At 44.5% G+C, this 26,634-nt stretch overlaps 2 protein-coding genes and 2 non-coding genes across 10 annotated transcripts; 3 read left to right on the top strand and 1 right to left on the bottom strand.

The window, feature by feature from the left end:
* The first annotated feature begins 4,703 nt into the window (after positions 1-4,703).
* LOC125536038 (NADH dehydrogenase [ubiquinone] 1 alpha subcomplex subunit 6-like) lies at positions 4,704-7,909 on the top strand. The gene is made up of 2 exons (XM_048699118.1): positions 4,704-5,063; positions 7,620-7,909. Exons 1-2 carry the CDS (start codon positions 4,851-4,853, stop codon positions 7,797-7,799), a joined length of 393 nt encoding a protein of 130 aa, XP_048555075.1. The 5' UTR covers positions 4,704-4,850; the 3' UTR covers positions 7,800-7,909.
* Positions 7,910-16,179: 8,270 nt separating this feature from the next.
* Positions 16,180-16,254, top strand: TRNAI-UAU. Its single transcript has one exon. It is a non-coding gene; the product is annotated as a tRNA-Ile (tRNA).
* Positions 16,255-16,335: 81 nt separating this feature from the next.
* Positions 16,336-16,409, top strand: TRNAI-UAU. Its single transcript has one exon. It is a non-coding gene; the product is annotated as a tRNA-Ile (tRNA).
* An 827-nt stretch (positions 16,410-17,236) lies between these two features.
* On the bottom strand, positions 17,237-22,569 carry LOC125536037. 7 transcript variants are annotated; one of them, XM_048699112.1, is made up of 8 exons: positions 21,096-22,569; positions 20,488-20,561; positions 20,357-20,406; positions 20,119-20,197; positions 19,917-20,000; positions 19,674-19,754; positions 19,427-19,587; positions 17,237-18,756 (listed from the first exon to the last, which is right to left on the bottom strand). In XM_048699112.1, exons 1-7 carry the CDS (start codon positions 22,450-22,452, stop codon positions 19,456-19,458), a joined length of 1,857 nt encoding a protein of 618 aa, XP_048555069.1. In that variant the 5' UTR covers positions 22,453-22,569; the 3' UTR covers positions 17,237-18,756; positions 19,427-19,455. The 7 variants fall into 7 exon arrangements, with proteins under 7 accessions (XP_048555069.1, XP_048555071.1, XP_048555070.1 ...); XM_048699114.1 differs by having other exon boundaries at positions 17,237-18,749; XM_048699113.1 differs by having other exon boundaries at positions 17,237-17,918.
* Positions 22,570-26,634: the final 4,065 nt, after the last annotated feature.

The raw sequence follows: 26,634 nt of genomic DNA, 5'->3' as shown, positions 1-26,634 counted from the left end.
CAAATAGTGGGAGGAAAGAAGATTGTGCAGTTGCATGGAAGTTTTTTCTGGTCGATTTGCTGAGATGTCTTGGAACAAGTGGACAGGTTGCGGAGGCACGTGGACAAGCGTGTCATGAGGATCCTGCATACATATGGCGTCAAGAAATGTATTGTCTACAAGCACTGAAATTATCGGTAACAGATAGTTTGATAGCAAGGTAATTTGTAACGGGTAACAAGTAACAACTGTAGAAACGGTGCAGCAAGGTAGCCCAATCCTTTTTGTAGCAAACTACAGGCCTGAAAGTTAGCTTATATAAAGCAAAGTGCTCCCGAGGACACATGGGAATTTATAATCAAGTTACTTTCATTATGTTCATATGATTCACATTCACTACTTTGATAATTTGATATGTGGGTGGACCAGTGCTTGGGTGTTGTTCTTACTTGAACTAATAACCCACTTATGATTATGCCCTCTCACAAGCATCCCTAACTACAAAATAAGAATTAAGATAATCTAACCATAGCATGAAACACATGGATCCAAATCAGCTTCTTACGAAATAACGCATAAACTAGGGTTTAAGATTCTATCACTCTAGCAACCCATCATCTATTTGCTACTTCTCAATGCCTTCTCTGGGCCCAAAAATTGGTGAATTGTCATGTAGTCGACATTCACATAACACCACTAGAGAAGAGGCAACATACATATCATCAAAATATCGAACGAATACCAAATTCACATGATTACTTATAACAAGACTTCTCCCATGTCCTCGAGAACAATGGTAACTACTCACAAAGCATGTTCATGTTCATGATCAGAGGGGTATTAAATATCATTAAGGATCTGAACATATAATCTTTCACCAAATAAACCAACTAGCATCAACTACAAGATGTAATCAACACTACTAGCAACCTACAGATACCAATCTGAGGTTTTGAAACAAAGATTGAATACAAGAGATGAACTAGGGCTTGAGATGAGATGGTGCTGGTGAAGATGTTGATGAAGATTGGTCCTTCCCTGATGAGAGGATCGTTGGTGATGACGATGGCTTCGATTTCCCCCTCCCAGAGGGAAGTTCCCCTGGCGGAATCGCTCCGTCAGAGAGCAAAAGTGCTCCTGCCCAGGTTCCGCCCCGAGACAACGATGCTTCATCCTGAAAGTGTCCTCCCACATTTGTTCTAGGGAAAATGTCCTTATATACCGAAGATGGGCAACAGAGGTTGGCCAGGGGCCCCACAAGCCACCAGGGCACGCCCTGGTACCTCATGGGCACCTGGTGGGTCTCCTGTGGTATTTCTTTCTCCCAGTATTTTTCATATATTCCAAATAATTCTCCATGAAATTTTGGCTCATTTGGAGTTGTGCAGAATAGGTATCTGTGATGTAGCTTTTTCAGGTCCGAAATTCCAGCTACCAGCAATCTCCCTCTTCATGTACATCTTGCAAATTAAGAGAGAAAAGGCATTAGAATGGCACCACAAAGTATTATATTGATCAAAAACATTATAAATAACAGTAGGAAAACATGATGCAAAATGGATGTATCAACTCCCCCAAGCTTAGACCTCGCTTGTCCTCAAGCGAAAGCCGATATCGATAATCATGTCCACATGTTTAGAGAGAGGTGTCGATAAAAACAAAATACGGACATAGAAGCATCATGATCAATATCATAGCAGCAATATATTATTATCATAGAACTTATCATGAGAAAGTAACAATTCATCACAACAATGAAGTATAAATCATAAAATTCCTTGAAAACTAACAAACTATGTTCTCAGTCAACAAAGCAATTGCAATTCATCATCTTTTAAGGAAGGATCTCATGTAAGAGATTTTATTTAGCAAGTCCACATATCAACTATCCTTTAATCTTCTATGATTGCTAACACACACACACACATATATATATATATAGAGAGAGAGAGAGGGCAAAAGTTTCAGTCAGACACATAGAAAGATAGAGGCTTATAATTTTACCTCCCAACCCATTTACCTCAAGGGTAATGTCAACAATAATAATTCATGATCACTTACATTCAACTGGATATATATGTCTAGATCTTTCCCCGCCACATGATGCTTGCAAAAGAGAATAAATAAAAAGGAATAGTGGAGTATACTATTGACTCTTGCATAAAAAGTAAATACATAAAAGTAAAAGATAGACCCTTCGCAGAGGTTGTCGTGTGCTTTTTTTATGTGCAGGCTCTTAATGCAAAGGAACGTAACTTTACACTGCCCCTTGTGATAGCAACCTTTATTATGCAGTTCGTCCCTTTTATTTCTTCACCATCACAAGTTTGTGCAAAGCTTATTTTCCCTTAGAATAAAATACTCCCTCCGTCCCAAAATAAGTGTCTTGAGCTTAGTACAAATTTGTACTAGAGCTAGTACAAAGTTGAGACACTTATTTTGGGACGGAGGGAGTATCATACATATTTAGAGAGCGATTTTTATTGCCTTATGAACTAATGACAACTTACTTCAAGGATCTTATTCAATCCATAGGTGGATATAATGGACTCTTATGACATGAAACTGGGTTTAAGGGTTTTTGGATGCACAATTAGTATCTCTACTTGGTGCAGATTTTTGGCTAGCAAAGATGGGGAGCAAGCACCACATGTTGGAGGATCTATAACAATATAATATAAGCAAGCATAACTCATTACGTTGTCTTCATTATCCAACATCAACAATTTGGCATATAATACTTAGTGGGGGCTCAAAATCATAAAAGATGTCCAAGTAGTATATTTATATGTGAACTTTATCTTCCCTTATTAATTCTTTCATGAATTGCATCATTGACCAATGATATGTTTGTTAGCTTTCAATAAATTTTACAAATTATACTTTTCTTTATGTAAAGTCATTATTCTCCATAAGATTAGCATATGATATTTTCTATTATTTTCGTTACTAAGATTGAAACATTAAAGTAAAGAAGAAAAAGTCAAACTACTATTTATTATATAACTCTCAACTCGATTACATTAATGGTACCTCCACGTCGGGCATCACCTCCACGTCGATTGTCTTCTGCCTCTCTCCATCGACGGTCGCCCCGCGACGCGAGGGCAAGCGAGGACCTGGACCTTTGGCTCCTCACCGTCGATGGAAACACTGGGATGTGCTGTAGGGGGGATTGTGGATGAGGACTCCGTCAAGTCCACCTTGACCAGCATGTCCACGTCCGTTGGATCTGCCGGAAACCTGCTTTTCTGCGGCCGATACATGATCCAACGGTTGCGTTGCCGTACATCTCTGGACATCGACTCGAGCATGCACCACACGAGGACGCATACCACCGTCATCGGTGAACACCGGCAGAGGCCTTTGACGTGGTTGACTAGCGCGGGCACGCTCTTGAACCGCTCGGTGAGGTCCCAGCCGATAGCCTTCTTGGTTGGGTCATTGCTGGCCCAGTCGTCTATGACCCTGTCCCAACTGCACATTGGCGGGGGCGTCAGCGGTGCCGACGGCGTCGACACTGAGTGGTGGGTGGTGAGAGGATAGGGGCGAGAGGATGGGAGAGAGCGGCGGTGGTGGTTTTCTGTGTGAGCGAAGTGACGGACACTCAACGCTGGGAGGAGGAAGATGAGGGTTTCTGGATTCAATGTGAAACCAAATGGCCAGGGCTACGCTGCGAATAACCAACGGTTGCCTGAAAATAACGAACGAACCCATTGACCGACTGGCTAAGGGGTGAGCGAGCCAGCCATCCAGCGCGTCGCCCGGCCCGTGTTGCCCGCTTCCGACCGAGCCGAGTAGGCTACGACCGAACGACCATTAGCGGTGTGCCATCCCCTACTGTTGGCCCTTGCACGATTGGCCACGTCAAAAAGAGATCATTTTTGGGTTCAGTGTTTTTTGCCAATGTCAAAATTTCGGTGCGGTGCAAAGTGTCACATTTTGTAAAGCGAGGCTTTACAAGAGCTATGGCGCTAAAGTCGTGGTTCTGTGCATTTTACTCATTATGTCGGTTACCTCGTCGGGGCCTACCTCGTGGCAGCCCGATTTCACGGTGGTGGTGGCGCTAGGGGGGAGGGGGCTCTTTTGTGCATGAGTGAGGAAGGGGGCGAACGGGTGAGGAGGAAGATGGGTAGCTTGCATGATTTGGGGGGGCAAACTTTTATCCACTTATGGGTGGCCGTGGTGGGTAATTTTTTCTCAATTCCACAAGAATTTGAGTTTTTGGAGTCCCTCACCCTCGAGGAGCTTCACGAAAAACACAAAGTTGACCCCAAATTTGAGTTTTTTTTTTGCAGAGCAAGGCATAGTGAATCCACTCCATTTGACTTGTAATTTTGAGAGTGGAACAACCCCGAAACCGGCGCTAATTATTGGTTGACTTGCAAAAGTTTCACAATTTTGGTGAGAGAAGAGATCGAGGAAATGCCACGAAAGCGTTACCTTAGGTACTTCTGTAACTGTCCATCCACAATCGTATGATTCTCTGTTGTTCATGTGCTAAAATCTGGTACCCCTGGGATGTAGCAGTAAATTTTGTGCGAAGTTGGTAAGTTTACTCGAAGGCAAAGAGTGAGTGTTGCTGGGGTTGGCATTCAAAAAAAAAAGTGAGCGTTGCTGGGTGTGAAAGCTAACTGGGCCTTTAGTCTTGTCCTGGTCGCCTTCAAGGCCCCAGTGCTCACGCCGCCCATCTCCATCTCGAGGTAGACGCGGACGGCCCGCTATCGACAGGAGAACATTTGGCAAGCGGAGAGCACCGAGCTACCTCTCATCTCACCACCACCACCAAGCGGAGGAGCCACCTGAGGACGGGCGGCGAGCGAGAGGGCGGCAGCCGGAGATAGGCAGCGAAGCGGGGTCCGGGCGAAGAGATGGCGTTCACCATGCGCGCGGTGAAGGTTCCGCCGAACTCGGCGTCGATGGCGGAGGCGCGGCACCGCGTGTTCGACTTCTTCAGGGACGCCTGCCGCGCCATCCCCTCCATCATGGAGATCTACAACCTCGACGACGTCGTGACCCCCGCCCAGCTCCGCGCCAGCATATCCCAGCAGATCCGGAAGAACCAGGGCGTCTCCGACCCCAAGGTGCCCCCCCCCCCCCCCCCCCTCTCCCATCCCATTTCGATCTGCCCCTCGCGAATGGATAGTTGTAGAACGAAGAACGAACGCGTTGCTGTCCTCTTCGATCCAGTCGCTGTCCGATCCTTCCGAGGGGGGTGCTCTCTGCGGGAATCTGATGTATGTTTCTTTGGGGGGCTGGGAATCGCCGATGCGTAATCGGTACGCCTTGTTGGATGGGTAGGTAGCAGTTGACCTTGCTGGTAATTTTCGCAGGATTACGGGCTGACAACTCCTTGTTTCTAGCGGCACTTAGACTGCAGTGTCAGTGTGGCAACCCTGTCCTTCCAGGACTAGCATCGAGGCTTTGTAGGTAGTATTTTGTCCACCTATGGGTCGGCCGTTTTGCATGAAGGTGCTCACTGCCCTGGATTTCTGGATTAGCCAGAGGCTACGACGTCCGTAAAATGCTTATGTGTTATATGGCCACTCAATGTTTTTGGAGTTGTTTCTATGCTGTTAAGAACCTGATTCCTAGCTGCTTCTTTGTATTATATATATGGCCACTCAATGTTTTTGGAGTTGATTACCAATTGCAGAATTAGGAGTATCCTTATGTATTCAGTTAACTGTATTCTGTTGCGTCTTCCGCGCAAAATTAGATGCCGACTTCATTATATGCTTTACTTCACTGTTGGCTATGCAAGTAGCTCGGCATGGTTATAAAATGGGGATCTAGATCTGATGGGGGTGGGCATGGGGGTGGGGAGCAGTTAACTATAAATTAGACCAGTATCTTCCTAAATTGATCGACATTATTGACCACCAATAGATAACGGGAACCACACAATTTGTTCATCCTTCACAAAAAGTGTGAACTGCATCCAAGTTCTAGATGAGTAACATACTAACATGGCTACAGTGTAAACCACGAAGTATTATTTCCCCAAAATTTCCAGCCTCTGGTATCTACGAGCTGCCTTGTGATGTGCGGATGCTCTGATATAGAACATACCTCTAGTTATACTTATAATTTATAACAGAAGAAATCAAATGCGACAATTAAAATGAAATCATAGTGGCTTCCAAATTTAGCAGGAGTTAATCATGTAACAATAGCATTACCGTTTCCTAAAAGAAATAATAATTTGGATTTATACGAGTATAGGACATGATGGAATAAGGTTTACTGACTTTATCATACACAATTTTAAGACAAACAAACATAGCATTCACAAATACACAATGTTGGTTGCAAGTTAAGCTCGAGTCTCAAGGTAGATTCATATTTTGTAGTAAGTCCAAAGTTAGTTTGGTAAATTTCACTCGAACTTAGTCAAAGCGGAAAATAACTGCATCTCTAGTTATTAGTTAGTCTCAATAAAAAAACAAAGTTGATTCTACAATACATATATATGCAGTTTGTTGTAATCTTCAACATCCATCTGTCTTCTGTAAGTCTGTAAAACTTAATCCTCCCATGTAATCATATCACTGTAACTTGGAGAATCCAAAGAATTGGCTTAAAGTGTCATTCTTGAGCATATCTTCTTCAGCTAGAGTTTCAATCCTAATTATTTCACTCCTGACTGGGAGGTCTACCCGGGCTTGTGGCTACTGTGGCCCTATGGACAGAAAACCAAGTTGTCTGCGAGCCAAGTGTTACAGTTTCTAGATGATAGTGTAATAATTAATTAAAGTTTTTATATTGATTTCACTAGAAGCTATCAATCCTAGTCCATTTGGATGTACAATACTGCGATCTTCATCAAAAGGAGATTGTTCAATGCCAACTTGCTATCAACTGTGTGCAGTTGTGAGTTATGGAAAATGTTTGTGCATAATTTTCTGATATTTAGCTGGAGTTGTAACTAGACTTTGTTTGCGCTTTGCTGGGCTTGACCAGTTTGATTAAGAGTGCTCAAGTCTGGTTCCCAGCACTCATATTCGGTCCATAGCAATTCTTGTTTTGCTATCCTTTAGGCCTATTTTACTTTGTTACCTTTTTGCCGCTCCTTTGGACAAGTAGCATGTGCTGACTTTTGGTGGAATTTACGTTCAATATGATTTGGTTCCTCGCCTCAACCTTGCACTCAACATTCTAAATTAATTTCAGGTTAGTGAAGAGGCATTTAGATTTAGGTTTATTTCTTTATTTTATTTTAAATTCCAGCAGACTGGGGGATTGAGTAGCATGGATCAGTAAAATATTTATTTAATATGTTCAACTACAGTTATCAAAACAAAGATTCTGCCATCCTGGTGATAAGTGTTAATATCTGTGTTCCTACATCGAGTTTGTGGCCAAAAGTTAGCAGAAACTGCAGTTCACACTTTCTTACTGAACACCTTAATCTTGCCCTTTGGTAGAGTACGTCAGATGATATTAACATGTTTCGATATTTCTATATCGTTACTACTTTTGTGGTCTGCATTATACAATCTAGCACCAGCCTCTGAAACATCTAGCAGTCATTCTTATATCACTGTAATGGCACCACAATGCCAGGAAAGCATTTCTATCTCCCTCAATCTGACTGTACATCTCTGCTGATTTGTTCTGACTTGCGTGCGAACAAACAGGTCATTGATATGCTTCTCTTCAATGGGATGGAGGAGCTGAACAACATCACCGAGCATGCGAAGCAGCGCCACCACATCATCGGGCAATACGTGGTTGGCCACAAGGGGCTGGTGCAGGACCTGGAAAAGGACCAAGGGAGCTCCGAGTTCCTGAAGAAATTCTACACCAGCAACTACTAGAATCCGAGGCCACCACAAAAATTTCCAGCCTTCCTGTAGAAGTGCCCTTGACATGTACTCTGAATAAGACGCTGAGAAACACATCCGGCCCAATTTATTTTGTTACTCGATGTTTTGCTTTGTTCGAACTTGATTCGATTACTCGGTCATCTCTACTCAAAGAGATGGTGTCTGCCAGTGAAACGGTTGTAACTCGTAGACTCTGCTTCCCAAGCTCATGTTGAAGGATTGATGTCTTGCAGAGGCAAGATCGATGTGGATGTGGTGTTCGCCTTGGTGCTTCGTACGTGGAGCAAGTCCACAAATCTTATGTGGCACCTCTGTGGCAAAGACAAGTCACAGTAAGTCGAAGAGATTCCACGTGGTCATAGTAGGAGATAACGTTGCCTCATGAACATCTAATAATAATCCAAATGCTTATGTATATATCAACTGGAACTTACACGATTTTTTGACAGCAACTTACATGGTTTTCGCTGTGCGGGTGCTTGAGATGTGATTGGTACCCCCTCTATTCATGTAGACTTGTCTTGTCAAACAGTTTTAAGCTTGACCCACTTCAAAGAAAAAATAAAGAGTTTTGCTTTGGTACACCGTGCTAATAAATTTACATGAATCTTAAAGTTACTTAAAAAGGGTATTCATCGATCAAACAAGAGATCAGAACAATCTAATCTTTTAATTGAAGGGGTAACTTATAATTTCCACTGAAATCAGTAAACTTTTCTGGTGGGTGGGGGTATACAATAGAAAATTATGCCGGGATGCTTGAGATCTTGATTCTGATAGAAGTATCATTCTAACATACTCCATTTTGTTCCACTTTGTTTCCGTTCCAATTGCCCCTTATTAAATCTATTTAAAAGCTGATTCTGGTGCGCTTGCTCGCCAAACCACACAAATCCCATGCACATCATTTTCTTACACATATGCAAGAACATCACAATCTACTTTGCAGTATGAAAAAAATGCAAATGCATTGCAACATTTCAAGCACATCGGTGCAACTTTTTTAATGCATGAGCAAATCCCCGTTGAGCGTGACAAATCATTGAGAAACATCATTCACAACATATACAACATACAAGGCAACATGAATGCAACAAATGCAACAACACAAAACAATTTTGTAGTATGAATGCAACAAATGCCTACGATCATCGCAACATGTCGCCCATGTCCAACACAACATACACAGGCTTGTTGCTAGCCAAAACACCATACATGACATCAAAAAACTATAAACAAGCTAACCTTATACAATCACAAAAAATAGATGTTGATGCCGTCGCCTTGGCCTCGTTGAGGACGAATCCATCTCGTCGAAGCACCACTATCGCCGGAACTAGTGAGCCCAGCTCATTTCCCCAACGACTCAGCATCACCATCTTTCCCTAGCTATGGCATGGTGGAGGGCTTGATTTTGAGGTCCAACTCGAGATTCAGCGTGAGGTTGTCCATGATAGTTGTTACCTTCATCTGTACAGGCGAGGAACAATGGGCATTGGTAGGGGCAAAGGATGGCAGGGAAGAAGCATTGTGAAGAGCTATTTGTGGTAGTGACAAAGGAGGCACTGTGACGAGCTAGTGCTGCAACAGAGGCAGGAGATAGTGGGTTCCCATGGAAGCAAAGTGAAAGATCGTGGATGTCGCCTACAGGGGGAGGGGTGAATAGGCGTTTTAAAATAATTACAGTTTAGGCTTGAACAAATGCAGAATAAACCTAGCGGTTAATTTGTCAAGCACAAAACCTAAAACGACTAGGCTCACCTATGTGCACCAACAACTTGTGCTAAGCAAGATAAACAACTATGTGATAGCAAGATATATGACAAGGAACATATGGCTATCACAAAGTAAAGTGCATAAGTAAAGGGCTCGGGTAAGAGATAACCGAGGCACGCGAAAACGACGATGTATCTCGAAGTTCACACCCTTGCGGATGCTAATCTCTGTTTGGAGCGGTGTGGAGGCACAATGCTCCCCAAGAAGCCACTAGGGCCACCGTAATCTCCCCACGCCCTCGCACAATGCAAGATGTCGTGATTTCACTAAGGGACCCTTGAGGGCGGTCACCGAACCCGTACAAATGGCAACCCTTGGGGGTGGTCACCGAATCCGTACACTTTGGCAATCCTTGGGGGTAGTCATCGGAACCCGTCAAATTGCTCGGAGTGATCTCCACAACCTAATTGGAGACCCCGGCGCTTGTCCGGAGCTTTACACCACAATGATTGAGCTCCGAACACCACCAACCATCTAGGGCGCCCAAGCACCCAAGAGGAACAAGCTCAAGGGTACCAAGCACCCAAGAGTAATAAGCTTCTCAACTTGTAACTTTCACGTATCACCGTGGAGAACTCAAATTGATGCACCAAATGCAATGGCAAGGGCACACGGAGTACCCAAGTCCTTCTCTCCCAAATCCCACCAAAGCAACTAATGCTATGGAGGAAAATGAGAGGAAGAACAAGAAGGAGAACACCAAGAACTCCAAGGGGTTCCCCTCACATAGAGGAGAAAAGTGATTGGTGGAAATGTGGATCTAGATCTCCTCTCTCTCTTTCCCCCCCAAAACTAGCAAGAATACATGGACGGATTGAGAGATAGCAAGCTCGAAGAAGGTCAACAATGGGGGAAGAACACGAGCTCAATGGATAAGGTTCATTGGGGAAGAAGACCACATTTTATAGGTGGGGAAAAATCCAACCGTTATGCTCACAGCCCGCACAGAGCGGTACTACCGCTCATGGGAGCGGTACTACCGCTAGGGCAGTGGAAGCCCTTCAAAAAACAACAGCGAGGAGGCAAAAGGTTGGTAGAACCGCCGGAGCGGTACTACCGCTCGTCCTCATGGTACTACCGCTAGGGGTAGCGGTACTACTCCTTGCGAGCGGTACTAAAAAAAATACATCCGTGCCTACCACCGCTGGACTTAAGACAAGTTTTTGGTCCGGAGCGGAAGTAGCCACAGAAGTAGCCGCGGTAGTACCGCTCCCAAGAGAGGTAGTAAAAAATTATATCCCCTCCAAGCGGTAGTACCTCTCCCGTGAGCGGTAGTACCGCTGCAACCTTTTTAAGGACACCAAAACTGACACAACTTCTGCAAACGGACTCCGAATTCAACGAAACCAAGTTTGTTGAAAAGCTAGTGACAAGGGCTAACACAATCTTGATAGAAATAACAATAAGAAGGAAATTAGAAAAGGCCCATAAGAAAAAGGTGAGAATCCTTCCTCGAATAAGACCGGTAAAACCTCCAACGCCAAAAACGCAATAGAAGAAGCATGTGAACTCCGTTTTTTATGAACTCGAGCTTGTCAAGAAGATGATCATAAGCTCCAAATCTCACAAGGAGAAAACCGAACAAGAGCCAAGAAAGATTATGCAAGCATGCAATGGTTTGAGCTCTACGAACGATATGATCAAGCTACTCACTTGAGAGCCCCCCATTAATAGAACGATAATCAATCCTATAACCCGGTCTCCAAACTACCATCCCTTAGAGCTATAGTGGTTATATATTGTAACTAACCCTAAAAAAATAAACCAACGAAATGTTTCACTGCCACACCCTAGGTCGTGGCCCGAGCAGCCGGGGCTTGGTTACACCCCTAGAAGGAGAAAATGATGCGATGAGTGTTGTTGCTATGTAAGATAAGTCAAGAGATTGAGATACTTGATCGGCAGACATATTAGGTAATTTACCACCAATATTATGTACTCTCCTTCCCAAAAATGTAAGGCACGCTTGACTTCGCATAGTCTTTGATGCATGAATGACTCTTAATATGTACCAAAATGCATGGATTGGACATGTATAAATAGTATCATCGTATTTGTCTTGCAAAACAATTTTGTTTCATTTTAATTTATATTAATTTTGTCGAAATACAATAACTGAAATTCATAGTCAAAATTATGTGATGAAGACCAAAAAAGGTAGAGCGTGACTTGTATTTTAGGAAGGAGGGAGTATTGTTTTGTCTTACATGTATAATATAAGTAATCAACATAATCTAGTATAATGTGAGACGACAACTTATTTTTTTCAAAAGAGGGTAAAAATGCCCGGCTTCTGCATTGAACGATGCACACATCCCTCAATTATTTATTGCAAAGTTTACAAGTATCCATAAGTCTAAAAAGTATACGGAAAGCTAGAAAGGGCATATAGATTCCAACCAATTGCAAATAAGAAAATATGAGGCTTTGTGAGTCACACATCCTATCATTAGGTTGCTACACAACTCTGTTGAACAAACCACAAGCGGCCAACTACCATAGATTGCACCCAGAGACCATGGACTCCCGATCCTCCTCGACGTAGATAGGGCCACATAGGGATCCAGAAAGTGTCTCTATTGGATGACCTGCCATAGATGGAAAACTTCCATCTTATTAAAACATAGACATTGCGATAATTCCATATTGCCCAAAGTAAAACACAGGCTCCCACCCATATTTGCACTTTAACATAGAGTGCACCCATTCAACCAGTTACTGAGAAATTTCGTAATACTAGTTGGTGGCGCAAGTTGAATGCAAGATGAATAGAACATCAGAAGATCTTAACAAGCAGGCAATCTAGCCATCTAGGAAAAGACGTCAAACCGATTCCTCATTTCCACATAAATCACATTTGTGCAACCATGCCATCGTCACCTTTTATGTTGCCTTTGGTCATGATCACTCTCCTTCCAGATAGCACATAAATATCTTTACTTTCGAAGGCACTTTAAGTAACGAAACCGTGATTAAAAGGAATGCCAATATAAATGAGATCGCAATACATTGACTTAACCGGAAAAGGGCCAGAATTGTCAAGTTTCCACTTGAAGGAATATAATCCAGTCGTTAGATCGACTATCACCAACCTATTAACCAAATGCAGCCAATCCGCCCACTTCACTCCCACGAGTGCCCGGCGAAAATAAATACTTAAAGGAACATGTCCCAACATAAAGGCAACAAAAACATCACTCTGCTGGATGATATTGTAAATATAGGGATATCGTAAAGCTAGAGAAGCATCTCCCAACTATGTGTTCTCCCAAAATCTAATAGTATGTCCACCTCCTATGTCGAAAGCACCACGACGAGAAAAAACATTTTTGTCTTTCATCAAGCCTTTCTAGAAAGGCGAGTCCGTTGGTTCAGCAGAGTCTGAGATAAAGTCTTGGAGTGCATGTATCTGCTTCTAAGTAACTCCTATGAGACTCCACCTCAGTTAGCAACTTGTATGGCCATTCTCTCAGAAAACACTTTGTTCGTTGGTGCTTAGCTTCTATCAAATTTTCTCTTTTTATTCTGTACCTTTCTTAGTTGCATCTAGTGGGGTATTGTATTTTGATCTTCATTTTCTTTTCCTTTCGTACATTATTACACATAATTTCTTTGGACATTATGACATGAGTAGATATTTTGTTTCCAATTGTTTTTTTCAAGCATCATATGTTTTGACATTATAGTGCACTCGGGCGTGGGCTCATCAAACAAAAACAGAACTACACTTATAAAGTTCCGAAGGCAATTACACATAGATATGTTTTAGTACATTGTGTACTTGCAGCTGTTCTTGGTAAGCAATTTCTTCTATGTGGATAAAGTTGTTTTTTCGACATGCCAATGCAAAAAAAATCTGCAAAACTCTTTCTAGGAGGATTTTTCTTCTTCTACGTGGATAAAGTTGTTTTTTCGACATGCCAATGCAAAAAAAAAGTACATTAAATCTGCAAAACTCTTTCTAGGAGTGTTTTCCTTTCATTTTTCATGTTTCTTGCTTGTATTTTTTTATGACTGAACCACATCAGAGAGTGTTCCTACAATTTCATAATGAGGGACACAACGAAACTCCCTCCATGCGAGCTCCTTTAGTTTGGTGGCGGCAAGATGAGGGGGGAGGGGGCTCCGTGCCCGATCAGGTAGGGTTTCCCCTTAAGGCATCTCCAACGGCAACCCATAAAAATCCTCCCGCATCCGTCCGCGGACAGGAGGGATCAGTCCGTGGACACGTATGTGGAAAAGACGCCATCCAAAGCTAGCCGCATACGTTTCAAGCTCTTTTTCAGCAAACCAGATGAAATTCATGCAAACACGATCGGATTTCATACAAACATGACAAATTTCATACAAGCGCGGCGAATTTAGTTACATTTAGAACAAAAAAAGACCCGCCCCTAAACCTATCCTACGGTGGCGGCGCCTGGCGTCCAAGTCCCTGTCGTCCTCCTTCCGCCGTGTCCACGAGCACCGATGATAAGACCGATGAAGTGAAGGTGTGGTCTCTGACGAGGAAGAGTAGAACACGGGAGACAGACGGGCCCACATGGGACACCAGGCCCCGCCGCCTCCCATGGCCTACTCATCCTCGGAGGAGTCGGTGCCTTGCCCATTCCCGATGGACGTGAGGTCCACGAGGGAAATGCGGGCGCCGGCGCTGTAGCCCACCGGGTCGGCTGATGGTTCGTCGGCGGCGCGTAGGAGGCGCATCTGGCGTTGTTCTCCTCCGCGATCGCCTGCAGCTGCGCCTCCACGGCTGTCGCTTCCTGGCAAGCGGTGGCTTGAGTGTGGATGGCATCGTAGATGGCACGCTACTCCGCGACAAAATTTGGGTTCGCCGTGGCGGTGGCCTCCACGGCCTCCTCACTCGCGCGCTCGCCAGTCGATGCTGCTCCAGAAAGAACAGGTTGTACCGTTGTTCCTCTTGCGCCTGCTGGAATGCCGACAAAGGCACCTCCGCCATGGCAGCGTTGAAGTGCGTCTGCGCCTGCTCCATGGTGAAGCCGGCATGCACAAGAGGCCCATCCCCAACATGGTGTCGTCCTCGTCGTCGGAGACCTCGGGCAAGCTATGCCAGACGGCGGCAAGGGCGGCCACCGCGTGCTTGATCACTGGCGACAGACTGTCCCATAGTGCTTCCCGCTTGCGGTCATGGCAGATACAGTGTAACGGAGGATGTGGAGGGGCTTGTGTTGTGCTGTGGAGTTAGCCGGGTGTGGCCGCCTTTATATAGCAGATTCTGGTGAGGCGAAGCATACGAGTACGTCAATGCGCGGTGCCGGAATGGGTTTCTCAGTCGGCGAGCCTACTTAATGGTGGCATATGGACAGACATAATCATTGAACGGGCGTGGTAGATATCTGTCCCGTCCCGTCCAGTTACATGTCTCCGGCATTGAACAGGCACGGACACCGTAGACGCGTCGCGAGCGGCGCCCCAGGCCGGCGCCGCTTCAATGACGGAGGCAGTGAGGGGTCGCGTCCACCCAGAGCCGTCTTCAATGTTGAGTGGCGCGCTCTACAGCGGCATGAATGCGGGCAGCTGGCGCCGGACAGAAACTCGCGCGGGGAAGGGAGAAGGGGTTTTGGCGGGCCAGGGCGGTCAGAAGCGGGCATGGGATCGGTCCGGACTCCCGCAAACCTCCGGCACCGTTTGTCTCTAGTTTGCGGGAGAAACCGCGTCCGGACCGCCCTGCTGACCGATACAAGACCGCGTTGGATGGGTTCCGCAATCCAGACAAAGTGATCCGAACGGTTGTGGGAGGTTTGCGGGTACGTCTTGAAGATGCCCTTAGGCTCTGTTTGTTTGGGCTTTTTCTTCTACTTTTGCAGCTTTTTCACTTTGGTAAAAAAAGCCACAAAAACTCCTAAATAGGTGCTTTTGGAGATTTTATGGCTTTTGAAGCTAAATATTGTTATATTGATTCATCAAAAGCCATAAAAGTTTCAAAAGCATCTAGTTAAGAGTTTTTATGGTTTTTTGGCCAAATTAAAAAAGTTATAAAAGTAGAAGCAAAAGCCCAAACAAATATGGCCGTAGGAAGACCTGGGTGATGCGGAGGTCGAGCGCTCTGATCGACGTGCATTTTCTCTTTGGATATTGTATTTTGATCTTCACTTTCTTTTGTTGCATACATGCATCAAGCTCGGGAACGATCGGCCGTGATTGCTCTCCCACAAAAGAGATACGATGGCCAGCAGAAAAGACAAGTATAAACAGAGGACGAAGCAGGGTAAGATTGTTGGCTGGCCGGATGGTGCTTGCTTAACTCGATCAACAATGCAGAATGAAATAGTAGTTCGAATTATATATATGCTCTCGCGAACGCAATCAAGAACCGGTGGTGTGGAGATTAATTTACGAACCAAAATATCAACTCGTGCTATTAATCTCCCTATAATCCGTTTGTTTCTTTGTCGTATGGTTAGAAGTGTAGAGGTTCCGTTGCCCAGTTGCACCTTGTTTTCTTTATTATAAACTCAATTAAACTACTGCTCTTAATATGTTTCTCTAGTATACGGAGGAGAGTATTGGTTAACCACTGAACCCAATAACTATTAAATTTTTAATAGTATTAAAAAATAAACATATTCGTAGAGGTCTCGTAGCTCAATGGTTAGAGCATCGGTCTTATATGCCGCAGGTTGAGAGGGTTCAACCCCCTCCGAGACCAATCTTTTTTAAAATATTTTTATGCACGTAAGCTTCTAATACATATTTTAGTATTTAAGAATTAAATAGACATAATTGTCAAGGTCTTGTAGCTCAATTGGTTAGAGCGTCGGTCTTATCAACCACAGGTTGAGGGTTCAACCCCCTCCGAGACCAAAAATGTTCTTTTTTCTATTATATGCACGTAAGAAACATTCGCGGTAAAATTTTTGTTACAGGGTTATTATTTTTTCGTCTCAATTTTTTTTGGCAACATTGATGTTGTTGCAGAACGACTCTGCACTACAGATGATGTTGCATATTTGTTTTCGTCTTAACTTTTTTATAACATGGGTGTTGTTGCGGAACAACTTCTACAACACAAATGATGTTGCGGAATATTTTCTCCGTCTTAAATTTTTTGAAACATGTGTGTTGTTGCGAAAGAATTTCTGCAACACAAATAGTGTTGCAAAAAAATTGTTAAGGTGGCAGAGGCATGCGTCACGCGCGGACTGAGTCATGTGGATGTGGTGCCACGAGTAAGGTGTTTTGCACTAAGATGTGCGTTGTGCACGGTCCCATGAAACTTGGATCTATCGGCTGCATGAGTGGCGGAACGCTACGCGTGATCGGCCGGCTGATGCTAATCATTTCCCTATATTCATATGCTCGTAAGCTTCACTGAAGCCAAAACCAGAAGCTGGTAATTCTCAGACTTTTCATTCTCTCAGACTGCTGCTGCTGCTGCATGGCAGCGTCTCAAATGGTGTACTACCGATGAGGTAGCGACTTAAAGTTGAAATCATCTCATCAAATCCAAATTGTAGGGCCCATAGTGCTTATGCTCATGAAACAAAGACTGCACATGTTGCAAAAATATCGTGCCATTTTGCTTCATGCCTACAAACACCGCACTTATGGCCAATCACTCATCGCCCAACAATGCATCCTCCCTCACCGAGTACCCACCATCATGCTTGCTTCATGTTAAACAACAAGAATGTAAAAAAAATTCTCAATGCATTTGGCCAAACACTTGTTGGGCTTGGTGTCTGCCATGGACGACACCGACAGTGGGACAGGATCCGAACAACGTGGAAGTGTAAAGTTCTTGGGTGGAGCACTCCGGCAAGGCCTAACCGGCAGCCGAAGTGGTATAGCGATGGCGGTGATCTTGGTGGGTGCGAATACAGAGCAAAGGGGAGGGAGCGAGTGGGGTAAAACGGACCTCCCCGCCCGCGCGCATCACCGGATCGAGCCCTATCTCATCTACCCGGAGTCTCAACTCCGGCTCCAATCTCATCTACCCGGAATCTCATCCTATATACCTAAGAGGATCATTCCCATTAACTTATTTATCTCTACATACAAGCATGACACCTCATCATACAATTATGAATGGGATAAAGCCCACCTCAACATACAATCATGTATGGGAAAAGACCCACCACAACATTCTACCATGCATGTGAAAATATTTTTCAGTCAATTATTCCACTTATATTCAAGAAATATTGTGAGACTATAACACAAGACATGTTTATCTGAAGCGTATCTATCAGAAGATGACTGTTCAGGTAGAAACAAATTCCCGATAGTACACACACAGAAAGCTTAAACATTTACACCATACTCTCACCTGAGCATAGCCATTGATCCAGTCAAATCTAGCCAGTAATATCACTGCACGGCAAAATCAACTAATTAGTCAACAACAAAAATGTTCCGCAAGAGAATGCCACATGTCACCTCTTCTCTAAAACCACAACTCCCGAAACTTTTCTATGGTAACAAATAATGCACATGTTTCGAGTTACTAGGATTAACCATATTTTTATTATATATTTTTCAGCACAATCAACTGAAAGAGGATATTAAATGTTGACTAGTTTCCTTAGTTCAGCATCTACACTTCATTTGGCCACTCCAGGCTCCCCATCAACCTTACCACACATTTCTCCAGCATTCGCTCCTTTCGATGGGATTCCTCCTCTTTTTTGAAAAGTTAGCACCTTTCCTTACGTGCTCACATTTCAGCAAAATGGTTACGTTTACGTTTCAAGAAACAATGTCAAACTATGAGAGGATATTACCTTACATAGTCTTGAGTCTTGACACTATGTAACCCTCTTTAAATTTCAGTTTGAAACACACAAGGGTTTTGCATATGCAACAAGCCCAGAATTACTTGCAAGAATGACTATCTTGAAAAAGTAATCTTAATGAGAGATTCACTCCACGTCTACTGTCTAAAAGAGGAACATGTCAGCAAACACAGGTTTTTTCAGTGCTTTTTTTTTATCTCACTAGGTGTTGGCTGACGCTGCACCACAGGAGGTGAATGCTGCCAAAACGCACCAATAGGCAGCTCCAAAGTAAGAGTTGCAGCCACTGGTGTTGGTAGCTGGCATAGCAGGTGTGTGCGCCATAGGCAAATGAGTTAGGGGCAGAAAATTGTTGTTAATACCCATGGTAGCTGGCTCCACTGCAATTGTTGAAGCATGGCTGGGGTGCCTGAAATCTTAACAACTTATAGTAGTAAGATGATGAAAAAACAGACACCTAGGCAACACGTCAAAAGTAGCACATCACAGCAGAAATAGATAATTTCATCTTTGTTGCTTATTATATTCCAATGAACTCAAATAATGAATTTACTATAATAATGCAGTTGCTTTTAGACTTACTGATTACATATTTTTAAACTTGGTGCCCATAGTTTGTTTCCCTCTTTTACTTTCAAAACAAATAATTAAAAAATGCACGGAACATGTCAAGTTGGGTCCATCGGCATGACAGCACATGTGAGAGAATTACTCCCTCCGGTCATTTCTAGTCTGCAAATAAGTTCAGCTGAAAGCCAAAGTATCTCTAATTTGACCAAACTTATAGAAAAAAGTATCAACATTCATAGAATGAAATCAATATCATTAGATTCATTATGGAATGTAGTTTCATATAATAATATATTTGGTATTGTATATGTTGATATTTTTTAATATAAATTTCGTCAATCTTTGCAAAGTTTGACTTGATACAAATCTAATACACGGAGTAAAAAGGACCGGAGGGAGTACTACTTAGAATATGTATCTTGCGAGTAATTTTTAACAAGTGAAGATGGTCTGTTCCAGAGCTACATGTCAATAGAGGAGATATCAGAATATCATAAGCTTCACCAATGTCTTTACCTCATGAGGTCCAAACTCACTGCTAGAAGTCAACTGCTGTTTTGATGGTGGTGGCTGCGCCACAGAGGTTGGTAGTTGTGACGACCCAGCTGTACAGGGGGCAAAGATGCATACCCAAGGACACATGGTCCGTCTGGCTTGTTGAAATATTTCCTCGGTGACTGGAATGGTACATTCTAGTTAATCTTGCTGTATGATGATGAGAAAATAGATAAATGTGAAACAGGGTATATGGAATACAGCATACCAGATTGTTTTGATGGGGCCACACTGAATGTCCAGGGGGGTAGCAAGGCGCATCCCACTTGTTGAAGCACTGCTGTTGTGGCTGGAAATGGTGCATTCTAATTAACCTTGCTGAACGATGATGGGAAAATTGATTGGAAACAGGGCATATGGGATTGCCAACTATCGATGCATGGCAAAGCGAACAACAGCACAAGGATGAAATTCGCAAAAGCAAGTTCACACGGATCTCGGCCAAATATACCTTCTGCTCTCTCTTCTGTTTCCACCCCCGCTCTAGCTCCTGCTCTATCTCCTGCTCTAGCTCCAGCACCTTATCGTCAAGCTGCTGCTCGCATCACGAACGAAGAGAGAGAGAGAGACTAGATGAGCCACCGATAATAAACAGAACGTAAATTGGACTGCCCTCATGGAAACCTCCACAGATTGTTTTCAATAGGATGGACCTGGGAAATATGATCATTCTGCATAAAAGTCCCAGCAGCATTTCGTGCACGCTTGTTTTTCCGAGCCCATTCCAATGACCTGAGGAACAGAAAGTCAATTGGAAAAAATAACCCAATATGGTAATATCAGGTAAAACTAATAGGTGAATAGATATCAAATTATAGAACGAATTGATCTAAATCGGATCATAGGTGCCCAGGCATTAGCAGAAGAAAGGTTAGAGAATAAGAAACTTGCCTTTGGATTTTGCTCCTTGGTTCGCAGGAATTGAGCTCACCTGCACGGAACTATGCACAGAAGAGATGGCAAGTTACTTGGAGTTGGCGGAAATTCTTTCATTGAAATAAAAAGTGATACAAAATACTTACTGAGGTGTTGCTTGGATAATTTGAAGAGCTGCTAGCATCCCCTGTGATCTTGCGACACGCTGAGACTTCTATGCCTACAGAAACCGCTAAATTCATAAGCAACGCCATACTCACAATCCCGGGGTTTTAGGGAACTGGCAAATACGCAGAAGACGCACAAAGCAATATGCAGGTATCAGGCAGCCATCAAGTGGGTCCAAATAGCACCCAGGTTAATTCGCCAACGCAGTCACAAGAAGAACATACTCCCTCCGGTCTTTATTACTCCTTATATAAGATTTGTCTGAAGTCAAACTTCGTAAAGTTTGACCATATTTATATGAAAAAATAGCAACATCTACAATACTAAAGTTATACAATATGAAAATTGAATTCATGATGCATCTAATGATATTGATTTCGTATTTCTTTCAAAAAAAGATATTGATTTCGTATTGTGAATGTTGATATTTTTTTTCTATGAAGTTGGTCAAATTTTACGAAGTTTGACTTCAAACAAATCTTATATGCGGAGTAAAAAAGACCAGAGACAGTAATAACTAAGTGGACAAGGATTGTAAGCATTGCATAGGCATGCCAAACAATAAGAGCGAGCAGGTAACAGTTACCTGGAGTCATATCGAGATGGCGGGACAATGTACAGACACGGAAAGGATGTTCAGGGTCATGACGGAAGCTATAATAAAAATCATCCGGAAGACAATACTTGCCAATTGCTTTCACTGCCTTGTTTCCTAAGTCAACAGCGACCGCCCATCCATCCTTATTACTGGGTTCCACCATTGATTTGAGATAAAGAATATCGTCACCATCCGGGCTCAGGATGGGGAAAGCTGAGTAGAGGTCCCTGAATGTCAACTTTTCGCCCTTTAACCCGGGCAACAAAGATGAATGTGCTGATCCGTCGACAACCAAGATGTCAGCGACATTGGCAGCACATGTCTGGCGCCAACAGTTGGACGAAACTGTCCGAGTCCATGTCACAGCCCTCCAGGCACCCCCAATGGACAGCTGCTTGCAATGCCAATCCACGGCCTTGCGCTCGAGCGACATGATCAAGTCTGAATCGTAGATAACATCACCCTTGTCGCTCTGGCTTTCAGGAGCAAGATTCTCCATCTCAATAAACTTGAGCACGCCATCAACCCATGCGAGATCACGAAACCACCAGAGATTTGGGTGAGATTCGTCCTCTGCTTTTTTGCTTCTCTTTGCGGTGGGAGGGGGAATGTGACCTTTTAGTTTGTATCTGTTCCCAGGCAACGGCTCCGGCAACGGGATGAAAGTGAAACGCACATGATCTTGACGCAGGTCGCACATCAGCAGGCCGTGTGACAAATCAACCCACCCTAGTAAGCCTTCTTCTCCAAGCGTGATCACCTTGTCGGGTATAATCCTGTCGACCCCAGGACATGGATTGGGCAGTGTCCTGGTGCTCCATGACGTTCTCTCGGACGAGTAGATCCGAAGGTGATAGTCATCCGACAACGGGTCGAGGCAGAGAGCGGCCACGAGATAGTGGCCGCCGAGCTGCTGCAGGACGCCGAACTCCCTGACCCCGCGCAGATCATGGAGGTCGCCATCATGATACTCGTAGGGAGAAGGAATCCACTCGAGCGACGGCGACTCGCCGGCCTTGTACAGGAAATATTCGGATGTGTATCGGCGGTCGAAGACGGCGCGGAAGAGGACGAAACGGCCCTCCGCGCCGACGCCGACCACGCGTGGCAAATCTTTGAAATTGCAGTACGGCCCGGCTTGCAGATGAGGGGGTCGGCAGCAGTAGATGGAGAAGATGGACAGCTGCGGCGGGTCGGCCATCCAGAAGGAGACCGCCATGGTGAAGCCATCCATGGATACGGCTGTGGCCGTGGTCTCGTTCCTGCTGTCGGTGAGGCGCGGTTTCCGGGCGAGGAGAATTGAGTCCAGCCGACGCCGGCGGGGTGCGTCGGCGGCGTCGCCCATCACGACGGGGTTCCGATTTTGGTGGGGATCTGGTGGCGTCGCCGGACGGGAAGGATTTGGAGATTAGGGTTATCTCTGTCTTCTCACGACCCCGAGACCTCTGTTTTTCAGTTCAAAGCAACACAAAGAAAAAAGAAAGATCATAAAAAAGAAGAAACCGAAAAACAACAACAACAACAACAACAACAACAACAATAATAATAATAATAATAATAATAATAATAATAATAATAATAATAATAAAACCAGTGAAGAAACCATTCAGAAACCTTCTAGAATTATTATTTTTTAGATTTAGAATCCTTCTGGATGGTTCTCAATACCAGATCCATGTCCTGTTTTTTTTTCAAAATGGAGGCAAAGATTTGCCTCACCGATTAATTAAGAAGAAAAGAATTGCCCAGTTGATTTTTAGAAAACCGGGCGAAAATCCATACAAACAACTCAAAGTCGTACTACTCACACAACATAAAACATCGTGACCGCACATGTGTCCTTCCCAATGCACCACAACCGAAACCCTCGACACTTGTACAACACAGTGGAGCTTCACACAAGAACACCGACCACGATAAAAATGGAGCACCCTCCATCATGAAATCGCGGGCGTCTTCCGGATGACACCACCCTTCTTGCTTTTGTTTCTCTTTGCTTTCTTCCTATTGGGTTTCTTCTAGAGGAGGCAGCCACTTGTGTTGCCGGGTCCAGGCTGACCAGCCACCCATTTGTCAAGAAAATCATGGAACTCATTGTACTTCTTGATGTAGTTATCATCAACCAAGGGGCTCCTACTAGGGGCAGACACCAACAGACCGGCCGCATCGACATCGTCGACCCGAGGAACCCACGACACAACACCCTCCACCACAGGAACCATCGACACAATGGACTTCGGCGCCTCCAGTTGCTCACAAGACCAAGGATAAACATGCCCCTCACACAAGGTCGTCGACGAGCCCACCTCCAACCGCTCCAAGGACATAGGCGAAGCAGGGATCGAACATATATCCCGAAGCTCGAGCATGAGGTAAGCACGACGATGGACTCACCCACAACGGCAGGCACAACGGACGAAGCGGACATCAACGATGAAGTTTCCCGAACACGAGGGAAGAAACAACCATATGGCTTTGCCCCTTCGTCCTCAGTGGAGCCAACAGGAGAGAGTGGTGTCTGCGTGGCCAGAAACTTAGCCGACACAAAGGAGAGCCTGCTCAAAGCAGCCTCCGCCCGCTCCAGGAAGCTCTCAATTCGTGTCTCCAACCTTGAAGCAACTCGGTCTGATCAGCCAGAGCGGTTTGAAGCACCAATGGATGGGGATGCCAGGCTAGCGGAAGCAAAAAAAACCACAGACGTCCAAGATCCATGGCGAAGCACAATTGAAGGGAGTGTGGATTTTAATTGGGCCTCTCCTCGAGAAGGAGGTTGACAATGTTGGGTGCCAATGCGAGAGACAAGCGGGATGACACGACATGCCAGCGAGCTGAGAGGACACCATGGGTTGCAACAATCACAAGCACAATGATCGTTCTCCAAGCAACGAGAGCATCAGAAGGGATCTCTGCAAACCGCCACACAAATAGGCCAAACCAGCTACTCGTTCGCCTATGCGTTTCGGCACCTAATTGACGCAAAGCGCGTTAAATAGGATTCTCCAAAAAAAGAACAACACAAAAAATCATGTTTTTAGGGGTAAATCAACGCTTTATTCATCGAAAAAAATAGTTTATGGGATAACATTCGGGCCATGGATTTGAATAAGCCACAAATGACGATCATGACCTGAAGAAAGAGAAAAACCTCCCTAACTCATGAGCATACTCATTAACTAAACGACCTTAAAAAATTACATGCAAAGCTAGCTACTCTGGATTTGATTTCTTCAATGATCTCATCATGCTGGCCTTGGTTGCCATTCACCAGATCACTCACCACCTCTCTAGCATCTGAGGCTAGAGGTGTCTTCCCTAACCACGTGTCTTCTCAAAATCTCATTGTTGTGCCGTTATCAACAACAAATTTCACTCTACGGAAAAAGGTGTCCTTTACCCTCATTAGCCCCTTTCAGAAGGGCTTACGGTAACCTGGGCTAACATCTTAGATTATAAGTATTTGTTGTGTAGAATTTGTGTCCACATACGTTCAATCTCCACTGACAACCTTAATAACTATTTGCTCAGCAAGCATTTATAGGCATTTTTGTGAAAGAAAGCCTCAAGGCATCGTAGTGCAGCCATTTGATAGAGAACATCTACTTCTTGTTCTTAAAGCAAAGTACCACAAGAGTTCATTTACATTATTAAAGAAAACATCAAACTAATTGTAACACCCTCGATGCGACTATAGCTCCCATGTGTCGAGGCATGACTTAGAGATATAATCGCATTGAAGGCTATGTCGCAAGTTAGGCAATCTTCACAACATCCCATGTAATATAATAATGAAAGGGGAGATAACATAGTTGGCTTACACTCGCCACGTCAATCAAGTACATAAATAACATTACATCATCCAAACACTCATGGCCCGACTACGGCGCCAAAATAAAAGAGAACCCAACATGCGACACGGTCCCGTTCACCCCCCAACTAGGCACCACTACTGATCATCGGGAAAGGAAACATAGTAACGATGAGAGTCTTCGTCGAACTCCCACTTGAGCTCATACGCGTCTCCTGGAGCGGAATCATCAGGCCCTGCATCTGGTGTAATAGTAATCTGTGAGCCACAGGGACTCAGCAATCTCGCACCCTCGCGATCAAGACTATTTAAGCTTGTAGGTAAGGCAAGGTAAATATGTGGAGCTGCAGCAAGCGACTAGCAAATATGGTGGCTAACTTATTCGCAAAAGAGAGCGAGAAGAGGAGGCAAAGCGCGAGCGAGAAACTAGAGAGCAACCTGCGCAAACATTACTCCAACACCGTGTCCACTTTCCGGACTCCGCCGAGAAGAGGCCATCACGGTAACACACTCAGTTGATTCATTTTAATTAAGTTAAGGTTCAAGTTATCTACAACCGGACATTAACAAATTCCCATCTGCCCATAACCGCGGGCACGGCTTTCGAAAGTTCAATCCCTGCAGGGGAGTCCCAACTTAGCCCATGACAAGCTCTCACGGTCAACGAAGGAATAGACCTCCTCCCAAGACGTTCCGATCAGACTCGGTATCTCGGTTACTCAAGACACTTCGACAGGTTAAAACAAGACCAGCAACACCGCCCGAATGTGCCGACAAATCCCGATAGGAGCTGCACATCTCGTTCTCAGGGCACACTCAGATAGGTCAAGCTACGAGTAAAACCAACCCTCAAGTTTCCCCGAGGTGGCCCCGCAGGCTGCCCGGTTCGGACCAACACTCAAAGGGAGCACTGGCTCGGGGGGGGGGGTTAAAATAAGATGACCCTTGGGCTCCGGAAACCCAAAGGAAAAAAAGGCTAGGTGGAAAATGGTAAAACCAAGGTTGGGCATTGCTGGAAAAGCTTTAATCAAGGCGAACTATCAAGGGGTTCCCATTATAACCCAACCGCGTAAGGAACGCAAAATCCGGGAACATAACACCGATATGACGGAAACTAGGGCGGCAAGAGTGGAACAAAACACTAGGTGAGAGGCCGAGCCTTCCACCCTTTACCAAGTATATAGATGCATTAAGATAACAAGATAATATAATGATATCCCAACAAGTAAATAAATGTTCCAACAAGGAACGGCCTCCAATCTTCACCTGCAACTAGCAACGCTATAAGAGGGGCTGAGCAAAGCGGTAACATAGCCAATCAACGGTTTGCTAGGACATGGTGGGTTAGAGGTTTGACATGGCAATTTGGGAGGCTTGCAAGATGGTAGGCATCGTAGCATTGGCATAGCAAAAGAGCGAGCAAACTAGCATAGCAAAGATAGTAGTGATTTCGAGGGTATGATCATCTTGCCTGCACAGTTGTCAGAGTTGACTGGATCCTCGAAAGCAAACTCAACGGGCTCCTCGTTAGCGAACTCGTCTCCCTGCTCTACCCAAACAAGACAAACAAGCAACAAGGATACAATCAACCACGTGCAAGACAAGCAATATGATGCAATGATGATATGCTATGCGGGATGCGATGCGGGATGCAAAATGCAAGATATGACAGGAAATGCATGAACCTGCCTCAACTTGGAAATCCAAGTGTGCCACTGGAAA

This window comes from Triticum urartu, chromosome 2, assembly GCF_003073215.2.
Source record: "Triticum urartu cultivar G1812 chromosome 2, Tu2.1, whole genome shotgun sequence".
Taxonomy (NCBI): domain Eukaryota; kingdom Viridiplantae; phylum Streptophyta; class Magnoliopsida; order Poales; family Poaceae; genus Triticum; species Triticum urartu.
Note: the sequence above shows the minus strand (reverse complement) of the source record. Positions and strands in the feature narration are given on the sequence as shown.